Genomic DNA, 25955 nt, shown 5'->3' on the forward strand with positions numbered 1-25955 from the left:
ATCGACTACCCAGGTCACTGTGATTCACATACTAATACAAAGACCAGGACGATCTTCCCGACCGCAAACCTCGCAAGTCTGTCCAGTTCTCAGAAGGCGCCACCATTGTTGACAGCAACGGTGAAGTCACCGAGTCGATCGATATGAACGGCAGCAAAGATTCCGCCGAGGCCCACTCCTCAGGCGCTGGTGAGGCTACCCACACATCACAGACAGGACACATACTGACTGCTATAACAGCAGGCGACGACAAAGAAGTCGACGAGGTTACCGACATGTTCGCTGACCTTGCTAAGAAGGTACGGCTCACCAACAACGTTACATATCAGCTGGCTGACATGGATACAGAAGAAGAAGAAGTCGACCAAGAAGAAGGAGGGGGAGGAGGAAGATGGCGCAGAGGGCGACTTTGCTGCTCTCAAGAAGAAGAAGAAGTCCAGCAAGAAGAAGGTCGAGGACGACTTCGAAGCCAAGCTCGCTGCCGCCGGCGGAGACAAGCCCGAAGGCGAAGAGGAGGCCGCCACTCCCGAACCCGAAGTACAAGAAGGCGATATGATGAAGGGAACCGGCATCTGGCAACACGACTCGACAGCGCCCATCAACTACACCCTTCTCCTCAACCGATTCTTCACACTTCTACACGCGCAACATCCCGACCTTGCAAGCTCGGGCACAAAGAGCTACAAAATCCCACCCCCACAGTGCATGCGCGAAGGCAACAAGAAGACTGTGTTCGCCAATCTCGCTGAGATTTGCAAGCGCATGAAGCGTTCAGACGAGCACGTTGCCCAGTTCCTCTTCGCCGAACTGGGTACTAGCGGTTCCTTTGCTGACCAGAAGCGCTTGGTTATCAAGGGTCGTTTCCAGCAAAAACAATTGGAAAACGTTCTCAGGCGGTATATCGTCGAGTACGTGACTTGCAAGACCTGCCGTTCACCCGACACGGATCTGTCCAAGGGAGAGAACCGTCTCAACTTCGTCACCTGCAACAGCTGTGGTTCAAGGCGTTCGGTACAGGCCATCAAGACTGGTTTCTCGGCCCAAATCGGAAAGAGGCGGAGAATGGTGGGTTAGAAAAATTGGTTTTACGCGCTTCACAAGGTTTACGGCTGGTATGGTATTGCTTTGGCTTCTTGATAGACGCCATGACTGTTTCTGTTCCAGTCTCGCTGGTGTAGGGTTTTCACAATGGATTCCACGGTATATGGAGGTTCGCTGGCTGTACATTCAAGACGGGTTAGGAACATGAACAATTCATTTTGTTGACGACGATTTGACCAAGGGGCTGAAAGTGGAGGCTAATCGTGCAATATCCCTCGTGTTGACGAATCAAATGCGTAGGAGTAGCATACGCGCTTGCACTAAGCATCCTTCTTCCTGCACCATACCCTCTCCATAAGCACCGAAAATAGCGCATGACCCGTACGAGAAATCAAAGCTTACCGTGGCACAGCGTTGGCACATGCAGAGCGGCGAGTGCGGGGCGCTGTTCGGGCGGCTGCACGTACCCCGCTAGCCAACAGCTGCGCGTTCGACGATGCCCAGTGTAGCTTGATCAAGAAGAAACGAATGGGGCGCGCGGTTAAATGTGTATGCTATACTGCTTGTGGACCTGATAACTCCGTGCCATGAACTGATCTATCCTCTCTCCTCCCTACTCCTTTCGTTCCTTGAGCTTGCGCTTGTGATTGCTAGTTGACATCTGCACGAAGCTCTTGTTTAGCTATACGTCTAACTGTGCCCCTCCAAGGCCCGAGTGAATTCTTCAATATGTCTGGATATCAAGGGACTCCGCCGCCTGGTGGAAACTATTATCCTCGTAAGTTGCATAGAGCAATTGTGTAGGTGTGTGATTAACAAGCAACAGCACCACCGGGTATGTGCATGTTATCTCGTGATTGCTCTCATTCCCCTTCAGACGCATGCCCTCTCAAACCTCCATTCAAGGATAAACATCCATTAACACGACATAGACCAACAGGGTCAGCATCAGTACTTTGCCCCTCCTCCAGGCGGCCAGTCCTACCCACCACCGCCCTCGTCCCCTCCCGCACACCAACAACAACACTATCCTCCTCCACCAGCCGGCGGCGCAAACACACAGCAACAGTACGCGCCACCGCCCGAACAACAGCAATATGCGCCGCCACCCGAAAAGCAGCAATATGCACCACCGCCCGAACAGCAGCACTTCCCGCCCCCGGGCCAAGTCCACGCACCGCAGCCGCAACAGCAGCATCAACAACCACAGCAACCCATGAGCCCAGGCTTTGGCGGCTTCCCCGCTGGAAGTCCAAGCGCGAGTCCATACCCAGCTGAGAAAGCTGGACACCCCGGCATGGGAGCGCAGCAGATGAGCCAGCAGAGCATACCACAGCAACCGCAATATGTAGGCAATGGAGCGAGTGCCGCCGCTACAACAGCAGACGATGTAGGCACATTCAACGGTGGCAGTTACCGCGTTAGCCACCGCGACACCAATTCCATTCTGACGGTACAACTGGCAATCGGATGTCCGCTCACCGCGAAGCCTGGTACGTTCCCCTATAGATCAAGACGAAAGCCGAATGTGCTCGCTAACGCTGCCACCTCCAGGCGCAATGATCGCAATGTCTCCCACCATGACGCTTAAAGGTGCCGTCAAATTCTCCCTCAAAAAAGTCCTTACTGGCGGCGACATGTCGAAATCTGTCTATACGGGGCCCGGAGAAATCCTCCTCGCACCCTCCTCCATTGGCGACATTACAATCATCAAGCTCGCAGGCAAAGAGACATGGTCGGTTGGTCGCGACGGTTTTCTCGCGTGTACGCAGGGTATTGTGACGGAGTATAAGAGCCAGGGGATTGGAAAGGGTATGTTTAGTGGAGAGGGACTGTTTGTGTATAAGATTAGTGGGACGGGTGTGCTGTGGTGTACGAGTTTTGGGGCGATTATCAGGAAGGATGTACGTATTTTCCTGTTTCTTGCCTATCTTGCTCTTTTTCCCATCCAAACCCCTCGCATGTAGGTTGGATAGTTTTATTAACGATATTACAGCTCGCGGCCAACGAAAAATACATCATCGACAACGGTCACCTCGTCGCTTGGAACTGCAAATACGTCCTCGAGCGTATTGCGAGTGGAGGTATTATAAGTAATCTGACGGCGGGCGAGGGGCTGGTTTGCAAGTTTACGGGGCCGGGGACCGTGTTTATGCAGACGAGGAATGCGGTAGCCTTTGGGCAATGGCTAGCGGCTCATTCGGCAGCGCCATAGATGTGATGGATGCAATGGAAGATGGGGGGATAGGGTAGGGTGGGGAAGGCGTTTGTATTTGTATTTATGGATGGAGATGGGGCAGATTGATGAACTATGCCGGAATAGCCAGGAAATCTCAACCGAGTCTGTCACATCCCACGTTTGATCGTAAGATGGTTTGCATGCCGTACCACTCCATTACTATTCACCTCAAGCTTAATAATCGAATCCAAGACGTAAGCAATCCTCATTTCATCGACATACACTACATGCTTTTACCGGGGTATCATGATGAATCATACGAGACCACAACCTCCTCCTCGTCTACCAACAAACTCGCCCACTCACTCAAATGTCGTCTTCTTACCCTGCGATTCAACAATCGCTTGACTAGCCCTCGGAGCATTCGAATGCGCAGCCCCACTTCTGATAGTTCTAGGATCCACCTTGCGCTTGAAGTCACGTCCATCGGGCTTCCCACCACTCTTCTCCTGTTTGCCAAACCGCCTGTCACCACCGCTTCCCTTGTTACCGAAATTCTTCCAGCGATCGGGACTAACGCCGTCGACGGCGTCAGCGGGCTTCTCCTTGCCGTAGCGTTTGTTGTACCGTGTTGTTGCGTCTTCAGCGAATTCGCAGCGAACTTCGCGGCCGGCGATTTTGTTGAGTAGCCATTTGCGCTTCTTGCCAGGTTTCTTGGTGTCGGCCTCATCAGAACTGTCGTGCTTGTCTTTCTTGCTCTTGAAGGCTGAAGGGTCTTTGTAGACGAAGCCGTTGACGGCGCATGTTGCGGCTTCTACGTCGCTAAAGGTAACCCATGCGTAGCCTTTACACTTGCCTGAGTCTTCGAATGTAGCCATGTGGATGTGCTCGACTTCACCCGCCTGGCCGTAGTGGTATTCTAGGTCCTCTTTTGTTACGTCAAAGGAGAGGTTGCCGACGAAGACGCGCTTGTTGGGGGGATGTCCGGGTTTGCCTGCACCCTTGGCTCCACGGCCACCGTCTTCTTGTTCCGTCTTGGGCTTGTCGGGTCGTCCTTCGAAGCTCTTTGCGTTCTTAATGAGCAACGCGCGGCCGTCCATCTTGGTCTCGGTCAAGGCGATGCAGGTATACATTGCAAGCTCGGTGGAAAAGTCTACGTATGCGAAACCTTTGTTAAGAGGCTTGTTGGTCCAATTGGGGTTCGCGGGCTTCGTGGGCGGGGGCAGGTGAACACGGGTGATTTGCTCGCTCTTGATCTCGCTGTTTTCGCACAGGAAGTTGCGCAGCGACTCTTTGGTGGCAGACCATGGCAGGTTGCCAATCCAAACGCCATATTCCGATCGCTTTCCAGTGTCCTTTTCCTCCTTTTCCTCGCCCTCTGTCTTTGCGGTGTTGTCGGCATCGGCGGTGGGCGTGGGATTCAGCTTCGCTTTCTTTGCTTTGCGAGCGGCCTTCTTAGAGGCAGGCTCGGGGAGGCTGACGTCGATTTCGAGTTCGTCGGGTAGAATCTCTCGCTTGCGCTTCCTGGGTGTCTCTGCTTCTGCTGCTGCTTCTTCGCTAGCGTCGCCCATGTCGACTTCGTTCATCGACTCGGATCTTGCCCGTTTCTTGTCCTTTTTTTCCTTCTTATCTTTTTTCTCGCGGCGCTCCTTCTTTGAGACGACGGCGGCCTCGGGCGAAGACTTCATTTCTACGTCTTTGGACATTGTGGTGGTTGTGGATTCTGGGTGCACTGGCCCCGAACTTTTTTCTGGGCCGTCACATTTTCGCCATCAGCAAGCCTCACGCTAGAGACGGGCTTAGTCATGCATGCTTACTTGCGGACGCCAAACATCAACCTGTCACTCAGTCTTTACAAAGGACTCCATTTGCAAGGCAACATGGTTTAGTTTTCGTGATACTTTACTTCCTAGTGGCAAGCACCTCTATCAAACTGGTCGCATAGCTCGACGAGATGCTTTCCATGATGCGGGTCTACATGATCTTCCGCCGTGCTCCTAATGTGGAGCGTTGGAATCTCAATCAACGCTGGTTGCGTTTTATTTTACTCCTATCGGCACAGCCCATATATGCCGTCGCTGAGGAAGGTAGTCCCATCTGTTGTCATTCTCTCCTCCAGCCTGCTTAAGAGTCCGAGCAGCTTCTTATGATCCACTTGATCTTCCTGGTCCACTCCAGGTTTGTGACGGAGCGCGCTAGATCGAAGGAACATCTCTTTTGCTTGTTGGAAAGTATGGGAGACGTTGACGTGGCCACTCACAGTGTCGACATCGTCGACATAGAAGACGCGTAATGGGGATGCGCTGTTCACGAAGACTGCAAAGCGGAACAAGGGCTCACTGGCAGGTTCGGATTTAGCAGCTTCAATGATGAGCTCAGCTGCTAGCGCTGCTCCGCCAGAGTATCCGAAAACCCCATCAAAAAGACCATGGTCTCGGATGATGCCGAGAAGTTCTTCGTGGGTCTGCCGGATGGACGCGGGGTCGAATGGGTTGTAGTATGTGTATAGAGGCAGCTTGGAAAAGTCGGATGTGTGTAGAGATCAGTTTCCTATCAGTCATGGAATATGTTAACCGTGCTCTTCCACTTCGAGACGTTGTATTTTTCTTACCTTCGGTGTGGCGGACGGTACCTTGGACAAAAACCCACTCAATGTCTTCTAGTGCTGCACGTATAGGAGCCATTTGCATGCGGAAAATAACTTCACGAATTGCTGCAAGAGAAGCAAATCTTTGTGAGGAAGCTGCCTATTCACAAGGCGTACCATCCGCCACACATGAACCGTATTGCGGTTGATTATGCTTCACTTCTGGATGGCCTATCACCGGACAAATCTATCAAACTAAATGCTGTATCCATGATCTCAACAGTGACTGGGACTTTCGCTACTGAAGAACTTTTCGATGCCGAATACTGGGTGAAGAACCTGGTATCCCCGGTTCGCTTTTCAGACGGCTTAGCGACTACATGTTTCCAATCCACACAAAATGGACAAATCTCCCTGCGTGTTGATGCTCAGGGAGGCAACCATTTTGCGGATGTTATATTGGAGCTTGGTCCGCACGGTGCTCTTCAAAGCGCTATCAAAGATATCCCTGCGACTCAGCCCAGCGGAACTAGTATAAGTTCGTTTCCAGTCTTGAATCGATCCAAGCCTAGACCCGAGACATTTGACTGCAATGGGCCATATCTGGTGTCGCAGCTATCCGATTAGCCTCCAGAAGATCAACGAGGGTGCTCAGTGCGAGCCGCTCACGCGGCCACATGCCCTGTTGACTGACATTCCTGGCTACGCTTTCAATCACTCTCAGCTCCTCTGGTATGAGAGCCGTCTGAGTCGTAACTACCGTCTCCGCAAAGCACCTCGCCATGATCTCTTTGGCGCACCAGTACCTGACTGGAACAAGGAGCGCCCTCAATGGAGAAACATTCTTTGATTGAATGAGCAGCCTTGGCTGCGTGACCACATTATCACGGATTCTCATATATATCCAGGTGTCGGGTACCTCATCATGGCTATCGAGGCGGTTCGGCAGATTGCCGATGAAGGTCTGGCCATCACTTTGTTTCGCCTGAGAGACATTTCTATCAAACGTACAATGATTGTTCCGGACAGTAAAGACGGTCTGGAAGTTGTGCTCTCCATGAACCGAGTGGACGAATCCAGTGTGTCGGTCTCAAATGCATGGTGCCGCTTTCAGATATCGTCGTACAACCCTGCTGGTGATGACTGGGTCGAGCACTGCACAGTCTACATTGCCGTGGAATATGCTACGACTACTGGCCCGATCGATGGCGGACGAGAGGCTAGGGGGGAGTCGGCCATTAGACGTCGAGAACTAGAGAATGCCGAGAATAGGTGTCAAGCAGCATTTGACATGTTCCGCGCGTACGAAAATATGGCTACAGTAGGGCTTCAAGTTGGCCCATTGTTTCGCAATGGTTCGGACGCCAGAGGTACAGGCAGCCAAGGCAGAGCGGTCATAGGACGAATGACGGTGCCAGATATTGCGACATCAATGCTTAAGCAACACTTCTCACCACATTTCATCCACCCTGCCACGTTCGATAGCATGATCCATTTCGTCCTTGCCGCTATCATGGATCTTTTCGGCGCCACAAGCCTGAAGAATCCGGCAGTTCTAATGTTCATTAAAGATGTATGGCTGTCAACAGAGCTGAGTCCGCTGCCTGGTCACAAATACAGAGTCCATGGCCGGACTGAGCGAGTCGCTTTTGAAAAATACGACAACGATGTGCTCGTGTGGGATGAGGCGGCCACTGGTGATGCTAGAATGTTGGTCACCGGTATCCATGCCACACCGCTAGACTCCGCGGACCAGCGAGCAGCAACCAGTAGAGAGTTGTGTCACGAAGTCAAGTGGCCCATGTACCTGGAAACCATCTCCCAAGCGGACTTGAGCGTAGAGAATTCTCCCCTAGGGTCGGATAGACTAACCGCTGAATGGGTACATCGGCTGCAATTAGCCACTCTCTGTCTCGTCCATGACGCTCTACACGAGTATCGAAAATCCCCGGGCAGTGCATAGGGTCATCTCCACAACTACCTTCAATGGTTGGAGCAACCCGAGCACTGGACCAAAGAAGACAAGGTCTCATCCGTCTCACGTTCCGATTTCGAGGCTATTCGATACAACGAAGCGGCCAAAGCGGAGCTCTACAGCAAGATCCAAGGATACAAAGCAGAAGGTCGTCTGGCCTACCGCATGGGCTCCAACATCGTTTCCGTGCTACGTGGGGAAACTGATCCCCTTCAACTCATGTTCGGTCAGGACGACATCTTGGACCAAGTCTACTCTGACCTTGTCCGACTTGGTGATCTCCCCGAGCTATTGGCCAGATATCTGCAGATTCTAGATGGAAACCGCACCAATCTTCGTGTCTTAGAAGGGCGCCGGAACCGGGTCCTTCACCGAAGCTGTTATCCGCCACCTGGCCCCAGTCTCCAATGACAGACGTCTTTTGCAGTCTAGCATCCTTCAGTATACGTACGCTGATATATCTTCTGCTTTTTTTGACAAGGCTCGTGATAGGTTCAAGTCCTGGCAGTCTATCTTTGAGTACCAGGTGTTGCATGCGGAAAAAGACATCGAGAGCCAAGGTTTTGGATCCGGGACGTATGACATAGTTGTCGCGCAGAATGTGATCCACGCCACTGAAGATTTGCATTCTACCTTGGCGAACCTGAGAAAGCTGCTCAAGCCCGGTGGTCGAATTGTGATTCAGGAAGGTATGAGGTAGGACTACTTCTGGTCGGCTCTGGCTTTCGGACAGCTGAGTGGATGGTGGTTGTCGAAAGGGGAGAGTAGGCGATGGAGCCCATTTGCGTCGAAAGAGCAATGGGAAACGCTATTGAGTGGAGCTGGGTTCGATGGCGTTGAGCTAGAGTTGAAGGACGCTCAGACTCCAGTATCGCATACGCAGAGCATTCTTGTGTCGCGCGCTGTAGAGCACAGCGCGGCGTTGAATGTGCTCCCAGAGAAGGTAATAGTTGTTGTACCCGAAAGAATTGGCAGTGATTTGGTCTCGGGATTACGACAGCAATTACAATCAACACTTGAAAGTGGGGATATTTCCATCACTCCAGTCCTGGAGCTGAAGGACCAGGATCTAGCCCAGAGCCTATGCATTTCGCTCTTGGAGATGGATAATCCCATCATGCCAATCCTGACATCAGAAGAGTACGAGGGCGTGCGAAAGATGCTGACGGAGTGTCGTGCCCTTCTCTGGATCACGGGCGACATGGTAGCAAACCCGGGAAATGGCATCTCGCTTGGCGTCATACGAACAGTACGCTGGGAGCGGGATCTAGACGATGCCAATCTCGTGACATAATTTGTGGCAAATCCACGGCCCGACACGGCAAATCTGATCCAGTGCATAGTCAAGCTCAGCGCTCTTCAATTCTCCAGCACCATCACCAGAAATGAAATTCAGGGCGAGTACCTTTTGAATGAAGGAACCTTCTTCACGAGCCGTCTTCACTCAAGCTCCGGGGGAAATCACTTTTTCAGTGACGCAGCTGGTCTTCCGGCTGTGTAAGTCACTGTGCTGTATGCACTGAGGGATGTGGCGATGCTGGCTAAGGGAGACAAGGTGCTGATCCATGCTACAGCAGGAGGAGTTGGACAAGCGGCGATCAACTATGCGAAGAGTGTCGGAGCAGAGATTTTCGCTACTTTTTCCACGCCAGAAAAGAGAGATGTGTGTTGCTACTTCTTCATGCGCGCAGAATCACTTACTAACTCGGTCTTAGTTGCTCGTGCAAAACTACGGCATCGCGGAAGATCACATCTTCTCCAGTCGGGACATGAAATTTGCAAAAAGCGTTCAACAAATCACTGGTGGCTACGGAGTGGACGTTGTTCTCAACTCACTCGCCGGTGATGTGAGTTTACAACATCTTACTGCTTAACCCATCCCACTAACACACTTTCCCAGGCCTTGCGATGCTCTTGGGACCTCCTTGCACCTTTCGGGCGCTTCATTGAAATCGGCAAGAAGGACATTCAATCCAACTCTAGGATAGAGTTGCGACCTCTGCTACGAAGCACTTCTATCACTTGTGTTGATTTGGTCACAATGATGAAGTGTCGGCCACAGCTAGTCAAACAGCTCACCGAAGACACCATACGCCTCTGGAGCGAGGGAGTCGTCAAGACAGCGACACCAACAACTGTCTCACCCCTCTCAAAACTGGTTGAGGGTTTCGAAACTCTGCGATCTGGACGTGGAACTGGAAAGATGGTGTTTGTACCACACGCTGACGATGTAGCCCCAATCGTACCCGAGCAGCAGACTCCATTCTTTTTCAAGCAAGACGCGACATACGTCCTGAGTGATGGTCTGGGTGGGCTAGGACGGAGTATCGCAAGATGGATGGTGAGCAGAGGTGCTCGCAACTTGTTGTTTTTATCCCGTAGTGAGAATATTACTCCGGTCGTTGCAGAGATGGAAAAACTTCTAGCTGAGCAGAAGTGCCGAGTCCAAATCGCGAAATGCGATGTCACCAACGCAGCGGAGCTTGTAAGAGTATTGGACCAATGCAAGTCTTCCTTACCGCCTATCAAAGGTGACATTCAAGGAGCTATGCAACTATCAGTAAGTCTATCCCCAGCCTGCTAAGCGAGTGAAAAAGAACTCAGCTGATTCTCATCTACCGGACTCCATCTTTAAGAACATAACCTATGATGCATACATGGCTGTGTTAAAGCCCAAGGTGCTTGGTTCCTGGAACCTCCACAAGTACCTCCCAGCTGATCTCGATCACTTCGTGTTTCTCTCTTCTGCAACTGGAATACTCGGCAATCGTGGCCAGGCAAACTACGCCGCCGGTAACACGTACCAAGACGCCCTCGCAGAGTACCGTCGCTCACAAGGCCTCTCTGCCAACACCATCGACGTCGGTGCGATTCTCTCCGTCGGATATGTCGCCGAACACTCTCCTCGGATCGCCATCAACAAAGGCGTAAGCGTCGAACTCGAACAAATCCGCGAAGAGGAACTGCACGCGATTCTTGAATATGCCATCGATCCACGGCAGAACCCACCCACCCATGTTGTGACTGGTCTCGCCAACAGAGACAAATACCGCACAAAGGGAATGCCAACGCCTTCATTCATGAGCTTTCCTCTCTTTGCGCACCTGAATAGTGAGAGCTTGATCGGCTCTGCTTCTCCTGAGCGCACTGAGATTCCGGTTGAAGCTTTGCTCGCTCAATCAACAACATTGGATGAAGCAGCTGATATCATCAAAACGGCGGTAACGGGAAGGCTTGCCAGTCTACTTTCGGTAGCAGCGGCCGACATTGATGAAGATAAGTCGGTGAGCGCAGATGGTATCGATTCGTTAGTGGCTATAGAATTCAGGACGTTCCTTGCGAGGGAAGTCAAGGCAGATGTGCCCATGTTGGATGTTATGGGGACCTCGACGATCAAGGTCCTGTGCAGAAAGATTGCTCCGCTGAGTCGTGCAGTTGAAGTCAAACAAGATCAAAAGGGCAGTGAGTGAGGTTGCTTGAGTGCTGCCGCGTAGTATAGAACTTTTTAGCTCTCTATTACCAGACACAATACTATGCGCATTCTCATACTAAAATAGCCAATGCTGACTCATCCCGGGACACGTGGGTGTCATGAAATACTTGCCATACTAGTGTACAAGGGCCACTGTAGTCGCCAGACACGACTATTAGGTGCTTACCCACACTGTCAAGTTTTTCATGACACCCGGGTGGCGGGGTCCTAACATCCATAGTTTCTATCAAACTTTGTTACTAATAGGTATATTTTTTCCAAAAAAAATATTAAATAAGAATAAGAGTTAGTTAACTAACTATTATTATGATTTTTGTTAGAACAAGGTCTCCTCTGGTGGTATGACTACCATAGGCGACCGAGTAGAGGTACGAAAGGTAACCCTGTATTGGATTGAACTTCACTAAGAGCTATTGTTCTTTGGCAGTGCTGTACCAGGTTTTTCTCGCAGACATAGAAGACTTTCTTCCCCTTAAGCTTGACCTTGTTTCGGCGGAACCAAGTATCGTGGTTTTCAGCTGTAAGTTGGGGAATCTTCCATTCTTCCTTCTCTACAGCCATCTTGTGTGTTTTGAGTTGGTGAGACTATTATGCGAGCAAGGTACGTGGTATGATGCTAAGAGTGTAGGTGATGCGGGCGATGCGGGCGATACAGGCGATGCGGGCGATGCGGGCGATCCGGGTGATATTCTGCGGGCGGTGCAGTCGTTATCGGTTCTCGGGTGTAGAGACGGTGTATTTAAGTGTGATTGCGTGTTAACCGCGTTGTACACGACTTCTTTTCTTTTCTGATTCCTTCTTGAATCTAAGTCCTTCGTGACTTGGGTGGATGTTTTGATTCCTTCTTGAATCTGAGTCCTTCGTGACTCGGGTAGGTGTTTGAAAACAATAACGTTGGGTTAGGCAACCGGGCTCATAACCTGTTAGAACAAGGTCTCCTCTGGTGGTATGACTACCATAGGGAACCGAGTAGAGGTATGTTAGGTCACCACGTATTGGATTGAACTACACTAAGAGCTGTTGTTCTGTCTTCTTATTATCATGATGATCTGGGGATTTACATGACAGATCATCATTCCGCGTCGGTCCTTCTGCTCGGGCTTACTTCCACGAGCCTCATCCCCGCCGACCTGGACTGAACCTTACATCTTCTCAACAATTTTGTAAATTATTATTTGATAAAAGTAGGTAACTAACTATTTAGGGAAATAGCTTGATTTTGAGAAAAGACATTCAACTCTGTAATTGCTTTGCCACTAGTGAAACGTTATCGTCGTGATGACGGGTGCAAACCATTGTGCCAATCATGTGCGGACGAACAAGAGACGCCGTGATATGCATGGAAAACGGAACTGGGTCAAGCAAGAGCTCCACAACATGCACGGCTCCTCCCCGGCTGACGCGCATTTGGTGTACAGTAGTAGGAAGTAGTCTGGAACTCCGAGGCTCACATGAAAGCCGTACGGAGCACTACTTAACTGAGCCACCCGCAGTGCAGTAGTGTGGGCAGCAGGTCGGAGCCGGACCAGGGCGCGTTTGACAATGTCGCGATGATTGAATTGCCCCAAGGCACCCACGGTTCACGTCGCTGATTCTGCCTCTTATCCACTCGGGGCGGCGATCTGGGGGAGTCCGGTGTACAAGTTGCACTAAGCACTGACCCCACTCCAGGGCTTAGGCAGCGACCATTACACCAGCTACTCGCCCGTCTCACCTGCTCCACCGTGCTCCGCTTCACTCTCCATCACCGCCCACCTCTCCTCGACAGCAACCACTTGACAGTAGCTGTATTACCCCCTTCTTCATCTTAGGAGCGGCGGTAAAGTACGGTCGCGCTGTCTCCTACACCCTCACCCTTCACCCTCACACCCAGCCTCGCCCAGCATGGCGGCGACTAACAATGTCCCCGTGACGCTGGAAACACCCATTGTCGTCAAGGTCCTGTTTCGCGGCCAGTACAAGAAGTTCAAGCTGCCGTTGAAGGACCTGGGAGCTCACGTTCTCCCCGAAAAGGTCCGTAACGCCCCCAGAGCTTCATGACGCACATGTCGATAGGACTGTGCCTCTTGAGCTCAATGAAACGCGCACTATAGACTGCAATACTGACTCGACTGGTGATGCGCAGCTTCGCAGCATCCTTCAGCTCCAGCCTGAAGACAATGTTGTCTTTGAGCGCTACTCCGACTCGGCTGCTGCCTACGTCACCCTGGACGCGGACAAGCCTCAAGTCTACAAGACGCTCTTCCGCGCCGCAAAGGCGAAGCTGAAGCTGCGCCTTAGGGCTACCATTCCCGGTGAAGAGCCCCCGGCTCCACCTCCAGCTGCCATTCCACCCCATCTGGTTCCCGGCTACGTGCCCTCGATGCACCGGATGAGCACCGACACTCTGATCCCCCAGGCCAATGCCACCGTCTCTCCCGTCATTGCCCGCTCACCCGATGCGAAGCCGAGTCCACCCCTTAGCCCAGTTTCGCCACCAAAGGCCACAGAGGCCAAGGCTGAAGAAGAGGCTCCTATACCACAGGCCTTCACCGCGCGTCAGAGTAAGCTTCCACGCGCACATGACATGGCATGCGACACGTCACTAACACGCAGGATAGGCTTCTTCCGCGGTCTCGCTACCGCCAACCATCACTCGGGCCTCGCTTTCCGTCCCAAGCCGAGCAACGCGTGCACTTCGTGGGTCGTGTACTGCAACAACTGCAATGAGCCCATGGAAGACGAGCACTTCCACTGCAGTGTATGTGACGGAGGCGACTACGATCTTTGCCCGGCCTGTGTAGACAACGGCATTCACTGCCCCGGAAACAGCCACTGGATGGTCAAGCGCTTCGTCAAGAACGGCACCGTTGTCAACAGTACCACTCAGCGCATTGCACCAAAGGTCAAGGCCGAGGAGGAGCAGGAAGTCCCCGGTGCCTTTACCGACGAGAAGCAATCCGTCACATTGGAGGAGGAGCCCACTCGCACCTGCAACTGCTGCGTCAAGGTTCTCCCCGAGAAGGACTTCGTTACCTGCGTCTCCTGCGAGGACTACGATCTTTGCCTCGAGTGCCATGTCAACAACAAGCACGGACACCACCCTGCTCACACCTTCAAGGCAGCCACACCCGAGACTGTACTTCCCACGCTGGCCGAGTTCCTCTGCAACTCCGGCAGGAATGTTCGCCACTCGGCCATCTGCGACGGCTGCGACAAATTCATCTATGGTGTCCGCCACAAGTGCTTGAACTGCCCAGATTGGGACTACTGCTCCGACTGTGTCAAGAATGCCAAGTTCATCCATCCACGCCACCGCTTCGTGCCCATCTACGAGCCTCTTGCTGAGCCCTTGGCCAGTGCCAACCGCCACTACGGCATCTACTGCGACGGACCTCTCTGCAAAGAAAAGGAGAACGTCTCATACATCGAGGGCGTCCGCTACAAGTGCGCCGTCTGCCACGACACAGATTTCTGCCAGAACTGCGAGGCTCATCCTAGCAACAAGCACAACCACACCCATCCCCTCATCAAGTTCCAGACATCTGTGCGCAGCGTCAGCGTGACAACTGTCAACGATGACAAGCAAGGCAGGTGCATGGCCAGGCTTGGTGACCGCCAGGTTGACAGGCGATCCACGGCCACCGAGACTACTCCCGTCGCACCTTCTACCAATGCTGCGACTCAGGTGCAGACCATCGTCGACATGAAGCCCTCAGAGGTGCCCCAGGTCAAGAAGGAGAAGATCACTATCAGCGATCTCCTCGTTGAGTCTGTGGAGCCTGTGCAGGAGGTCGTAACTGCTAAGCCGAGTGAGGCCGTCAAGACCGAGGCCATTGCGGTTCCCAAGTCCGCGGTCTCTCTTGAGGGCCTTGACGCGCACTTTATCCGAGACACCATTGTGGATGGCTCTAAGATTTGCATGGGCGCACAGTTTGTCCAAACCTGGACACTGCGCAACCCAGGCCCGAATGCCTGGCCAAAGGGATGCAGTGTCCGACATGTTGGTGGCGATAACATGCTCAACATTGACAACACCCGCCCTCTGAGCAAGACTGATCTTGCTGAAGCTAGCGAGAGCAACATCCTGACTCATGCCGTTGAGGCCGGAGAGGAGTTCCAGTTCCGCGTGATGATGAAGGCCCCCCAGCGCGAGGGCACCGCCATCTCATACTGGCGCTTGAAGACCCCTGCTGGTCTACCTTTTGGACATCGCCTGTGGTGCGACATTGCCGTTGTAGCTCCCCGGTCTCCCCCCGTTGCCACCCCTGCCTCGGGCTCGGCCACAACCTACGAGGTAGCGCCCAAGTCAAACCCTCTCTACGAGCGTCTTCTCCAAGCCAGGGCTGAGCGAATGAAGCACGTCCAGCACACTCAGCAGCAACAGCTGGAACATCTCAACCAGTTGCAGTTGAAGCACAACCAACTCACCCAGCAGCGCGACCAGGAAAAGATGGAGCGCATCCAGCGTATCCGTAAGGCTGCTGTTGAGCGCGTACTCGAGAACCGCCGCAAGGAACACGAGGCTGCTCTTGCTACGATCAAGCAGGAGCCCGTACCCTCACCCAAGGCCGAGGTTGCTCCCGAAGAGCCAGCGGCCGAGCTACCGGTTGAGATTGAGGAGAAGCCAGCGCAGCCAGCAGCTGAGCCCGTGGCTTCTGGCATGATCTTCCCCCAGCTTGATAAGGAGTCTCCTGAGTCTAGTACATACGAGGCCCCATCTACCGTTCAGCCCATGTCTCCCGAATCTCAGAAGAGTACAATTGCCCGTACAATCACCGTTGCCTCTGATGATGAGTTCTTCGAGGATGCCGAGAGTGTTGCTCTCCACTCTGACGACGGTTTCATGACCGACGAGGAGTACGACATTCTCGATGCCTCCGACGAGGAGATGCCGTGAGCGGATCATGTAAGTTGTGCAGAATGTGTGGTTCAACAAGGAGCGTGCTTCAATTGGTCTTTCCTTTTTCTCTTCTTGGGGCGCTTAATGGCGTCTAGCGTTTGGGTCGATTGTATCGATATCACAACAAACACTCCTTGCACAGAGAAGGCGCTGGTGCGCGCTTCCAAACATCCCCGACGGGAATCCGTGAGTTAGGGCGTTTTACCTATATCCCCTGGTCCGGTCACAAATCTCCTAACTACTCGGCTCAATTTGAACCTTTCCTTGTGTCTTTCAGGTGTCTCCATGTATGTGTAATCAATCAATGGTAGTCTTCTCTTTAATTGTGCTTTCGTTCTTGCGTGAAACTATGACATGACTTACGGCTACTCGTTAATGATACTCGCAAGGTAAGTTATTGCAGCTGTTGCAACCTCTCAATGACAATGACACGGTTCACAGTCATGAAAGAATCCCACGCTCGCCATCAGTCAAGTGTGACATACCAGGATATCCTTTCGTAAAAGACGTTGCACTGTATGAAATCTTACAAATGCAACTGAAGCTCCTAGTCCTACATATGTCAACTGACGCCACCGGGTCTTTAGTTTATGGCAAGAACCACATTGGCCTAGCAGCTACGTGTACGTGTGAGGAGGATTGAGTAAATGAAATGATGGTATTGGGGAGATACGAGGCATCTAGTAGGTGTAGCCAATGCTCGAAGATACATGTGAAAGTCCGCTTCCTGCTTTGCAATTAGAACGTTAAAAATCAGTCGTACTTTAAGGGTGCTTATTCATTACTATCTACTTGCTGCTAATTCTGCCGAGTAGTCCCCGATCGAGCATTCTATGTAGCTGGATCTACCCGCCATTACCAAGATGCTGGTTGAAGCAAAGGCTCAAAAGGATGCTCCCATCAAGGGTTAGACGGAGAGAGAGATGAAAATATCAAAGAAGACGGATTGAGAAGGCCGGGATGCGCACTGTCTAATACTTGCTGCAATCATGACAAAGGATATCAGCACAATGACTGTGGAGGCTGGGTGCCGATAGCCTTACACCCGACATAGACTTTAGTAGTCATCTTCATGTATTGAGAACCCATGTAATGAGAGAAATTGAACCATTTCCCCTCACAACGCTCCTTCAACCCCCTCAAGACGTCCTCCACTTCCCCCAAACCCGATCACGTCTCCTCGCCTCCTTGCCCCCTCAACCCCTCACTCTTTTCCGTCTCTCTTACCAACGTATCTTCGCGTCCCACCAAAAAGTAAAGATACCCTCCCACCTCTGTAGGTATTCTCTAACTCCCCACCCGCCAGCCCAACCCACCCCCCCCATTAGGTAAGAATGACAAAGCTTGGTAGAACTCTCGTCAAAATCATGTAAGGTTCTTCAGTTTGGTACGCCAATGGTACGTCTGGACATCTTCAAGTTTACACCTTTTTGCAGCAACATCAATTTCACGAACCTATCCATGTAGTGTATGCGTTATTTTCGAAACGATATTAGTACCCCACCTTCTCAAGGCGTAGATTGTGTTGTCTAGAGACGAACGTGATACAAAACCCAGCCAAGAGAAAAGCAATTGGATATTACAAGATATATAAATAATTCTTCCCCTTCCTCTCTTGAAGATGTTTGCAAAGCGTACGTCTTTCGCCATTGAAAAGAAGAAAGAAAAAAAAAGACGCAGACGTAAAACCGGGTAAACACCTAACCATCTCCACGAGTTCTATATCTTACTTGCCCAAAACTGGAATCCCACTCAAAACACCAAGTGACGCCATAGCAACGCCTAATATTCCAAACCAAAACCCAATCCTACAACAAGCGTAGATGATACAACGGCAACACGTACAGAAAATCTACCCTACAACCTCAACCTCCCTTCCTCACTCCTCCCCCCAAACAAGCTCAAAAACCCACTCCCGCGATCTCCCTCTCCACGCTCAATCCCCCTCCTCGGCCCTTGCTCCGCTTCATCTTCATCGCCACCCAGCCATTTTGGTCTTGAAAAAGAAAGCTCATTTGTCTCGAACGTGTTCTTCACTCTTGAGGCGAAATTTTCGAAGAAATTGCCCTCTTCGGCTGCGTCATCGTCGATGAGTTGGCGTCTGCGTTCTGGACGCGTTGCCAGTGGGCGGGTGGACGAGGCGGTGCTTGGTCCATCATGGGCGATTGTGGGATGATGGGATGATGACGGGTTTGGTGTATCGGTGTATCGTTCGGTTGGTGGCGAGGAAGTGCGTTGGGAAAGGCCAAGGACGTTGCCGCTTGCGCCCTGGATCTCGCGTTCGATCAAGGCGCGGCCTTCGCGCCAAGACCCAATGCCTGCGGATGCGCCACCAGCTTCATCCTGCTCGTCGTCGAGCAAGTCGCCGAAGCCACAGATGTTTCTGACTTTGCCGTAGAGTCCAAAGGCGGTCGCGAAAACGGGTACGAGAATGAAAATAGGAAAGAAGGCGCTGAAGCCTTCGCCGAGTGGTGTTAGGACAATCAAACGACCGAGGAACTTGTAAAACATGGTACCCTTCCAGATATTCTTGTCCGTCATGGTCAGGAAATTGTAGCTCAGGGGAACCGTCAGCTTGGCGACCTGCAGACCGTACCACGTTGCGCTTTCTTGGTATGTGTTACGTCGTACGAGTGCTCGGTTGCCCCAAATTTTGACTTCGGTGAGACTGTAGAATGCGCAAATACACATGTAGCAGAGCCAGGCGGCGGCAATGATTTGACTGTTGAAGCCAACTGATGACCGGCCACTGTCGTGGCGGTGGACGACTGTCCAGCCGATAATGGAAAGTTTGGGCCCGCCGAGATCTTGGGCTTCGCGGACGCATTCTGACCAAACGATGGAGATGGAGGCGAATATACACATCACCCATGAAGCGTATGTGAGTGCAGGGATGACGTGAACGTGCAAGTGGTACCGCAGCATGGGTGTGAGGATGGTAATGCGGTCCAAGGGGCCTCGTGCGGTCGATAGAGCGGCACCCTTGAACTCAAGATGTTTACTGGCTTTTGAGTCCAGGATGGCCTGTGTCCGAACTGCCTTGTGGACGATGCGGTCCCATTCATTTTCAAAACGACACTTTGCATGCCGTGCCCTCTTTAGCTTCCTCGTCAAATCGGCGAGATATCTTTCTGTGACGACAGGAGGGATGGTCGCTGTACCCATCCGACCAACAACACCGGCTCTGCTCTCCGGTAGGTTTCCCTTCTCAGCCAGCTCCTCAATCCACTCTTCAAACTCCTTTGTAGTGGCATTCTTGCGCTGCTTGAGCTGTAGGACTTGGTATTCATATTGGTCCAGCTTCTCCAGCGCCTCAGTCAACTTGTCGTGGACCTTGGGCGCCTGGCTTTGTATTCTCTTCAACCGTTCGCTTACACTTGCGTACCGGAATAGGCTTCTCGGGAATGCGACGAGTCCATGGCCCATGAGGTAGATGCCCAGTATAAGACCCCAGGTATAGGCGAGGGCCATGACCAAGCTCTTGAATGTGTCTGTCTCGAAACCGTTCCACCAGATGAGGTATATGGAGCCGACAATGCTGCATGACAGGACAATGAGCCAGTACCGCCCGTTACTCCTGAGCGCATACTGCAGCCGCGCCTTTGGTTCTCTATAGCCACTGTCGCAGTATTCGCCCAGCATGGGTAGAATAGCCCAGGTCAAGGCAAAGGTGAGCCAGTAGATGATGCGCCATGCCTTGTACACGACCGTGTCAGTCAGCCATATCCCCCTTGCGCCATCAGTAGTATCTAGTCCGGCGCTGCTCGCGAGATCGATGGGCAAGAGTACAACGATGCTGGCCGGTAGCGCTATTGCCAGGAAGACGGGTACGACGACGTAAGCGGGTGTGGTGCGGAGGGGGAGGTAGTAGCGCAGGAGGAGCAGGACAAGACCGCTTATGGAGACGAGTGAGAGGACGAAGAAGGCGATTGAGCCGGCCGCTGAGGACGTCATCGTGTGAAGTGCGTGGTGGGCATAAGAAGAGCGACTACGTGTGGACTGGTGGTGCAACGTGTATCGTATACGGACAAACTGGAGCCTGAACGAGCCAGATTATTCTGACAGACGTCGGCGTGAGGCGGAGGGTCGGAACGCGACGTCTCGGAACGCGGGAGTCGCGCGATCAATTACGTCCCAGGTTCCTCCCTACCGTCTTGATAAATGCAGTCTTTGTAACGACTAGCAATTGCAATGTTGGGTATCGATAAGCCCAGAGCCTCTCTCTCCAGGCACAAAATTTACCGGCGTCGAGCCAACGAAGGCGTAACATGTGTTACGAGCCTAAGCCCTATATTCGTCCGCCGTCTCTCCAGGCCAACACGCGTCATTCCGACTCTGGGCGGCGGCGGCCCTTGGTTGCATGTTCCGTGCTTTGGTAATCACCCCGACGCCGATCCAGCCCAAGAGGCTTAGCGCCATCTGCCACCTTCGATTGCATCATTTCCCGTCGAGGCTGTTGCTGCCACTGCGGGGCCCTTCTCACTAATCACTCTGCTACCATACAAACTCTCGGCATATCCCACCTCACAGACACTGCCTCCTGCAAGCTCACCCGCCACCACAAACATTCAAGTATGCCAACATGACTACTCAAGTCGCACGAACCCCATACTAACACCCACCCAGACCAACCGCCAAAATTCAATTCCTTCGCAGCTTCTTCACGCGCGCACCCTCGCCCGCCACCATGTCCGCGGCTAAGACCAAGGTCCAGTCCATCATCGACGAGAATGCCGTCGCCGTCTTCTCCAAATCATACTGCCCCTACTGCCGCCAGACCAAGCAGCTGCTCACCGACAAGGGCGCAAAGTTCTACGCCATCGAGCTTGACCAAGTCGGTATGTACATGCCTCACAGAATATAAAGACGGTAGCTGACATGTCTTGAAAGATGATGGCTCAGCCATGCAGGCTGCCCTCGGTGATCTGACCGGTCAGACCTCCGTCCCCAACATCTTCATCGCTCAGAAGCACATTGGTGGAAACAGCGACCTGCAGGCCAAGAAGGGCGAGCTCCCCAATCTTCTCAAAGAAGCCGGTGCTGTATAAATGCAGACAACGTCTAGAACAAAGCTGTAGCACATAGTAATAAGATGATCTGTCCATGCACCATCACCGCACACTTGCATCCATCACACAGTCACGCCATAGTAATGCATTGATAAGCTGCCCTTGATTATCTAACAGGGGTAAACTTGATGGATCATGCTCTCAGTGAGCCCAACTACTGGCCTCCCAAGCTTTTGAATCTGTCCTTCAAACTGAGCCTGGTGCCCTTCGGCCAACGTTGCGCCGCCTTCACCGGGCTGAATTCTCCCATCTACCAATGTCATTATCCATGCGTGCCATTCATCTTATCGTGCACTACCACCGTCTAGGTCTGCATTGCGTCCGTGAAGTTTTGCGCCGCCGTTGTTGCAAAGTATCGTACGTCGACGTCGTCGTCCTGTTGAAGCTTCTCCAGGTTGGGAAGAATGCTCTTCGTGATGACGTCCGTTGCCTTTTGGCAGCCCTGGCCCGGTGTGCCTGCCTTTTCCAGTGCAATGACGGTACCCTGTTCCGGCAGCTGCTTGAGTGTGTTGATGAGCTGGCCATATGACTTTGCCACGTTGAATCGGATGTTGGGAATGTCGTCGTTGACCAGCTTGTCCATCATGGGGATGATGGATTGCTCAATCACGTCCAGGCTGAGCGCGGGTGCGAGTGTCGAGACGGCGAAGCATGTCGTCATCCGGTAGAGGTAGTTCGGGTGCTGGCCCATGGCCATCACCTTGGGAACGATGGCGTCGTTAGCCCATTCAACCCCAAACACTTCAGTCAACTTCTTCAGGTTCTGTGTTGACGCCTCACGGATCGAGAAGACGGTGTCGCCGAGCCAGCTCATACACAGCGAGCTGAGCTTTTCGTCGAAGAATTGCACACCAAGTTGCGACGCGAGGAGGGGGACGTATTCGATAATGGCGAGACGCACACGCCATTGCTTGTCTTCGGCGAGCTGGACGATGGCGGGGAGGAGGGATTGTGAGAGGAGCTCGATGCCGATGACGTTGTTGACCGATTCGAGCTTGGAGATGATGTTGAGGCGGACGTCGGGGAATTCATCCTTGAGCATCTGCAGGAACATGGGTAGAAGATGTGAAATGGTTCTAGGACATGTTAGTCAGTACGCACGTGCCACGCATAGAGGGTAACCTACTCTTCCTTTCCGAGGATTGGAGCCAGTCCACTGATCTGGGTGCCAAGCGCGGCGCGGACATGCTGCGACTGGTCTGAGACCAACTCTTCTATGCTAGGCATGACGTCGTGCAAGAGCGTCTCGCGCTCGAGTAGGGCACAGAAGCCTGCGCTTGTTAGCGCTATTGTACCATACTGCGACATGAGACCTACCTGGAATCTGCCCTGCGATCGCACTGCGGACCTCGGCCTCTGTGTCCTTGAGAAGCTTGACAAAGGCCGGGACAAGGTCTCGGTTGACCACCTCATCGTCGACTGCTTTTGCAATCTGCTGGCGTTAGCGCACGCCTTATCCAGCCGTGTCCTGAAACGCACCTTCTCAAATCGGTCGGCGACCATGTATCGCACCCTCCAGCTCTTGTCCTCGAACAGACTTCGCAGTGCAGTCAGAAGAACCCCATGGCTCGACTGCTGCTCCTTGGGTACGGCTTCGGCGATGGCGATGAGAATGTCGACAGTCAGGAGTCGTACACTATCCTGGTCGTCTGAAGCGAGGTGCTGGAAAAGAGGAATCATCTCATCGATGACAATCGACGGCGGCATGGCCTTGATAAACTTGGCCAGATTGTTCGCAGCCTGTCTCCGCACCATGGGGGTGTCATCGTGCACCAGCTGGCCGTAGTGTTGCCTGAGGGCTTCTTGTGAGGGGGGTGTAGCGCGGCTGTACGGCGTCTGGTAGAGGCCTGTCGCGGAAATCTTCGACGTGAACCAGTCGGCTTTTGATAGGCGGAGAACAAGGGGAATGAAGTTTTCCTCAATCTGCTGCTGCGACAGCTCCTCGCAGATCTTGTTGAGTGATTCGACAGCCTGCCCCTGTTAGAGACAGCCACAGACGTAGTCATGGTAAAGCGCACCTTTTCGCGCACAAGCGGCTCCTCTATGGCAGCCAGGTTCTCAAGAGGCGAGAGGAGCACATGGGCGTGCTCGGGGCCTCCCACATACTCGACAAACTTGCCCAGCTCCTCGCTCAATGCCGTAAGAACCTCGTCTTCGTCCTCGACAGACTCTATATATATTCATTAGCTTATCCAGATACAACGACAAAAACTAAACAGACTCTCACCATCCAGAAACGGGATGAGTTCCTCGCGTGTGCGCTCGGCGCCTAGCGCAAGAGCAATTGTGTTCAGTCGGTGAATTGCGTTGAGGCGGAGGATAACGTCGTCGTGCTTGAGCTCGTCAATCAGCACGGCGATGGGGTAAAGCTCGTCATTCTGATTCGCGTCCATGTTGGTGTCTATGTGCTGTAAGTTATGGAGATTGCGCGGTGGAGAGCTCAGCGCGGGCGTCGTGTTGACGTACCTGGTGTTGGCGAGGAAGCGAAGAGGGGTGTCAGGGCAGGCACGACAGGAGGGCCGAGCTTTTCAGCCACACTGGTGCCACAGCCACCACACCAGCGCACCCACTTCACCCCAGACGTCAGAATAGACTTCTTACTCTTCGCAACCAGGCATGGAGCCCCTCAATGCCCCCGACACGGAGCCGCTGCTTCCTCGACCATCGTCGGCATCATCTTCCGTGTCGTCGACATCACCTTCGGCCTTATCGGCGACCCAGCGGCTATCGAAACAGCTCACCACACGACATGCATTTACCGTCCTCGTCACCCTCCAGATCGGCTCGGGCATCTTTGCATCCCCCGCCCAGGTAGATGCGAACGTGCCCTCGCCCGGTGCTGCCCTGGTTGTATGGGTGCTTGGCGGTCTTTTGTCATGGGCAGGAGCCGTGTCGTTTGCTGAGCTGGGTGCTGCCCTTCCCTTCAACGGGGGTATGCAGGAATACCTGCGCCACGTCTATGGTGATACTGCCGCATTTCTCATGGCTTGGGTGTACATCTTGGGCGTGAAGCCCTCGTCTATGGCGATTCAAAGCATCGTCATCGCCGAGTCTGTCGCCTCAGTCACATCTGCCACTGGCGAGCTGCCAGATGCTGGCATACTGAAGCTCATTGCAGCCCTTGCCTTTGTATCCATGGTTCTTCTTAACTCCATAAACACGAGACTTACCATACGACTGAGCGAGTCGTTTACTGTCTTCAAGCTCACAACTGTTTCCCTTGTCGTGCTCGGCGGCCTCATTGCTGTCATTGCTCACCTAGTTAACCCAGCTTCCTCGCTCTCCGGCTCGAGCGACTGGTATTCCAAGAATTGGTTTCAGTCAAGGCCAACCGTGACGGATGGCAAGACGATCGACTGGCCATCGATGGGCGCGTGGGATCGCTATGGCCATTACTGCGCAGCCATCTATGGCGGACTATGGGCCTACGATGGATGGGATAATGTAAGTCTACATACGGACCGCGTCCTTCGGCGTGTTGACAGCATCTCCAGGCCAACATGGTTGCCAGTGAGATCCGCGACCCAGGCCGTGCCCTTCCAAAAGCCATTAGAGCAGCCATGATTGTAGTCCTCGGTTCATTTGAGCTTGTCAACGTCGCTTACTATATTCTCGTGCCTTGGGATCGGCTGAGTACCAACAATGCTGTTGCTGTTGCTGCTGCGACATCCCTGTTTGGACGGCCTGCCGGTATTCTCATCACTGTTCTTGTCGCTGTTTCCTGCGCCGGATCCATTACCAGTAATGTTTTCTCGGTCGGCAGATTAACTATGGCTGCTTCGCAGCGTCACTATCTCCCGAAATTCTTCAGCAAACGAGGACTGCCAATGACAAAGGTGTCCGAGCCAGACAGCAGTGCCTCGTTCCAATTCGATGCCCCCATGTAAGACTTGCATGTGCCCATGCTATATGAAGGCTTACTAACGCCAAAGACAGCTACGCCAATGCTCTGGCCCTTGTTGTGACCCTTGGGTATATACTCACAGGCAGTTTTCGGGCACTTTTGACATTTGCTGGCATGGCCGTATGGGTCTTTTACGTCAGCACAGTAGTCGGCCTACTTATACTTCGTCGCCGAGAGCCACAGCTTGTGCGACCTTACCGTCCAGCTATCTTCCTTCCCATCGTCTTCATCATCGTCGGCAGTTTGGTCATCCTACGGTCTGCCATTTTTGCACCAGTGCAGAGCGGGGTACTTGCAGGGTTGCTGGTTGCTGGCACCCTAATAAACAAGGTTCGAAGAAGCCCATAGGTATATGACATCTCTGCATACACAGCCCTTTGACGTCACTGCTCGACGGCGGTACTACAGTCCAACATGTCTCAGCTTCGGATGTCTAATAATAGATTTGAATGCGTCTGTCAACTTCAATGCCTCGCACTAACAGGGCACTTCGTTACGGAATATATGCAGATTGCATATAAATCCAAGATGCGCTAAGCAAGGGGTCGTTTTCTAGTACGTGTGCGGGTGGTCTGGTTCCCCGCAACTTAATTTCGACCTCGCCAGTGGCATCTAGATTCCGATTGCCGCACCACAAACGGGTATTCAGATGCCCATGCCTGTCCTTTTTGTTCGCATAGACGATGTTCTATGACGTCTGTACTCTATCTGGTGCCGAAATCCGATGCGTTGGTAGTACTACCGGACAGTTGGTCTGGCCCCGGATCATGTGGCTATCCAATCAGACGTGTGTGGCTATTTCAACGTCTATATCGAACAAAGTTC

The 25955-nt window shown here is 52.7% G+C and overlaps 14 protein-coding genes across 14 annotated transcripts; 8 read left to right on the forward strand and 6 right to left on the reverse strand.

The window, feature by feature from the left end:
* Window positions 1-552: 552 nt before the first annotated feature.
* PtrM4_002920 (GCD7, Translation initiation factor 2, beta subunit (eIF-2beta)-eIF-5 N-terminal domain protein) lies at window positions 553-1074 on the forward strand (the record flags this gene model as incomplete). Its single annotated transcript, XM_001930338.2, has 1 exon — window positions 553-1074. The coding sequence occupies one exon, from the start codon at window positions 553-555 to the stop codon at window positions 1072-1074; it is 522 nt and encodes a 173-aa protein (XP_001930373.2).
* A 1183-nt stretch (window positions 1075-2257) lies between these two features.
* On the forward strand, window positions 2258-3256 carry PtrM4_002930 (uncharacterized protein; the record flags this gene model as incomplete). The annotated part of the gene is made up of 3 exons (XM_001930339.2): window positions 2258-2534; window positions 2596-2945; window positions 3038-3256. The coding sequence occupies 3 exons, from the start codon at window positions 2258-2260 to the stop codon at window positions 3254-3256; spliced, it is 846 nt and encodes a 281-aa protein (XP_001930374.2).
* A 326-nt stretch (window positions 3257-3582) lies between these two features.
* Window positions 3583-4926, reverse strand: PtrM4_002940 (RNA-binding protein (RRM domain); the record flags this gene model as incomplete). The annotated part of the gene is made up of 1 exon (XM_001930340.1): window positions 3583-4926. One exon carries the CDS (start codon window positions 4924-4926, stop codon window positions 3583-3585), a length of 1344 nt encoding a protein of 447 aa, XP_001930375.1.
* Window positions 4927-5270: 344 nt separating this feature from the next.
* Window positions 5271-5904, reverse strand: PtrM4_002950 (FSH1 domain containing protein; the record flags this gene model as incomplete). Its single annotated transcript, XM_001930341.1, has 2 exons — window positions 5271-5735; window positions 5848-5904. The coding sequence occupies 2 exons, from the start codon at window positions 5902-5904 to the stop codon at window positions 5271-5273; spliced, it is 522 nt and encodes a 173-aa protein (XP_001930376.1).
* Window positions 5905-6732: 828 nt separating this feature from the next.
* Window positions 6733-8193, forward strand: PtrM4_002960 (fatty acid synthase; the record flags this gene model as incomplete). The annotated part of the gene is made up of 2 exons (XM_066102660.1): window positions 6733-7689; window positions 7771-8193. The coding sequence occupies 2 exons, from the start codon at window positions 6733-6735 to the stop codon at window positions 8191-8193; spliced, it is 1380 nt and encodes a 459-aa protein (XP_065964862.1).
* Window positions 8194-8899: 706 nt separating this feature from the next.
* Window positions 8900-9076, forward strand: PtrM4_002970 (uncharacterized protein; the record flags this gene model as incomplete). The annotated part of the gene is made up of 1 exon (XM_066102661.1): window positions 8900-9076. One exon carries the CDS (start codon window positions 8900-8902, stop codon window positions 9074-9076), a length of 177 nt encoding a protein of 58 aa, XP_065964863.1.
* Window positions 9077-9316: 240 nt separating this feature from the next.
* PtrM4_002980 (Qor, NADPH:quinone reductase and related Zn-dependent oxidoreductase) lies at window positions 9317-11252 on the forward strand (the record flags this gene model as incomplete). Its single annotated transcript, XM_001930342.2, has 4 exons — window positions 9317-9445; window positions 9498-9629; window positions 9683-10342; window positions 10419-11252. 4 exons carry the CDS (start codon window positions 9317-9319, stop codon window positions 11250-11252), a joined length of 1755 nt encoding a protein of 584 aa, XP_001930377.2.
* A 368-nt stretch (window positions 11253-11620) lies between these two features.
* PtrM4_002990 (uncharacterized protein) lies at window positions 11621-11836 on the reverse strand (the record flags this gene model as incomplete). The annotated part of the gene is made up of 1 exon (XM_066102662.1): window positions 11621-11836. One exon carries the CDS (start codon window positions 11834-11836, stop codon window positions 11621-11623), a length of 216 nt encoding a protein of 71 aa, XP_065964864.1.
* A 1801-nt stretch (window positions 11837-13637) lies between these two features.
* Window positions 13638-16154, forward strand: PtrM4_003000 (Herpes-BLLF1 multi-domain protein; the record flags this gene model as incomplete). The annotated part of the gene is made up of 2 exons (XM_001930343.2): window positions 13638-13818; window positions 13876-16154. 2 exons carry the CDS (start codon window positions 13638-13640, stop codon window positions 16152-16154), a joined length of 2460 nt encoding a protein of 819 aa, XP_001930378.2.
* A 1860-nt stretch (window positions 16155-18014) lies between these two features.
* PtrM4_003010 (LMBR1 domain-containing protein) lies at window positions 18015-20111 on the reverse strand (the record flags this gene model as incomplete). Its single annotated transcript, XM_001930344.1, has 1 exon — window positions 18015-20111. The coding sequence occupies one exon, from the start codon at window positions 20109-20111 to the stop codon at window positions 18015-18017; it is 2097 nt and encodes a 698-aa protein (XP_001930379.1).
* Window positions 20112-20844: 733 nt separating this feature from the next.
* PtrM4_003020 (GrxC, Glutaredoxin) lies at window positions 20845-21205 on the forward strand (the record flags this gene model as incomplete). The annotated part of the gene is made up of 2 exons (XM_001930345.2): window positions 20845-20995; window positions 21048-21205. 2 exons carry the CDS (start codon window positions 20845-20847, stop codon window positions 21203-21205), a joined length of 309 nt encoding a protein of 102 aa, XP_001930380.1.
* A 325-nt stretch (window positions 21206-21530) lies between these two features.
* PtrM4_003030 (HEAT repeat protein) lies at window positions 21531-22981 on the reverse strand (the record flags this gene model as incomplete). The annotated part of the gene is made up of 4 exons (XM_001930346.2): window positions 21531-22302; window positions 22353-22497; window positions 22544-22658; window positions 22706-22981. The coding sequence occupies 4 exons, from the start codon at window positions 22979-22981 to the stop codon at window positions 21531-21533; spliced, it is 1308 nt and encodes a 435-aa protein (XP_001930381.2).
* Window positions 22982-23409: 428 nt separating this feature from the next.
* Window positions 23410-23619, reverse strand: PtrM4_003040 (uncharacterized protein; the record flags this gene model as incomplete). Its single annotated transcript, XM_066102663.1, has 1 exon — window positions 23410-23619. One exon carries the CDS (start codon window positions 23617-23619, stop codon window positions 23410-23412), a length of 210 nt encoding a protein of 69 aa, XP_065964865.1.
* A 223-nt stretch (window positions 23620-23842) lies between these two features.
* On the forward strand, window positions 23843-25478 carry PtrM4_003050 (PotE, Amino acid transporter; the record flags this gene model as incomplete). Its single annotated transcript, XM_001930347.1, has 3 exons — window positions 23843-24670; window positions 24721-25109; window positions 25163-25478. The coding sequence occupies 3 exons, from the start codon at window positions 23843-23845 to the stop codon at window positions 25476-25478; spliced, it is 1533 nt and encodes a 510-aa protein (XP_001930382.1).
* Between the last annotated feature and the right edge of the window lie 477 nt (window positions 25479-25955).

Source organism: Pyrenophora tritici-repentis, chromosome 1 (genome assembly GCF_003171515.1).
Source record: "Pyrenophora tritici-repentis strain M4 chromosome 1, whole genome shotgun sequence".
Classification (NCBI taxonomy): Eukaryota; Fungi; Ascomycota; class Dothideomycetes; order Pleosporales; family Pleosporaceae; genus Pyrenophora; species Pyrenophora tritici-repentis.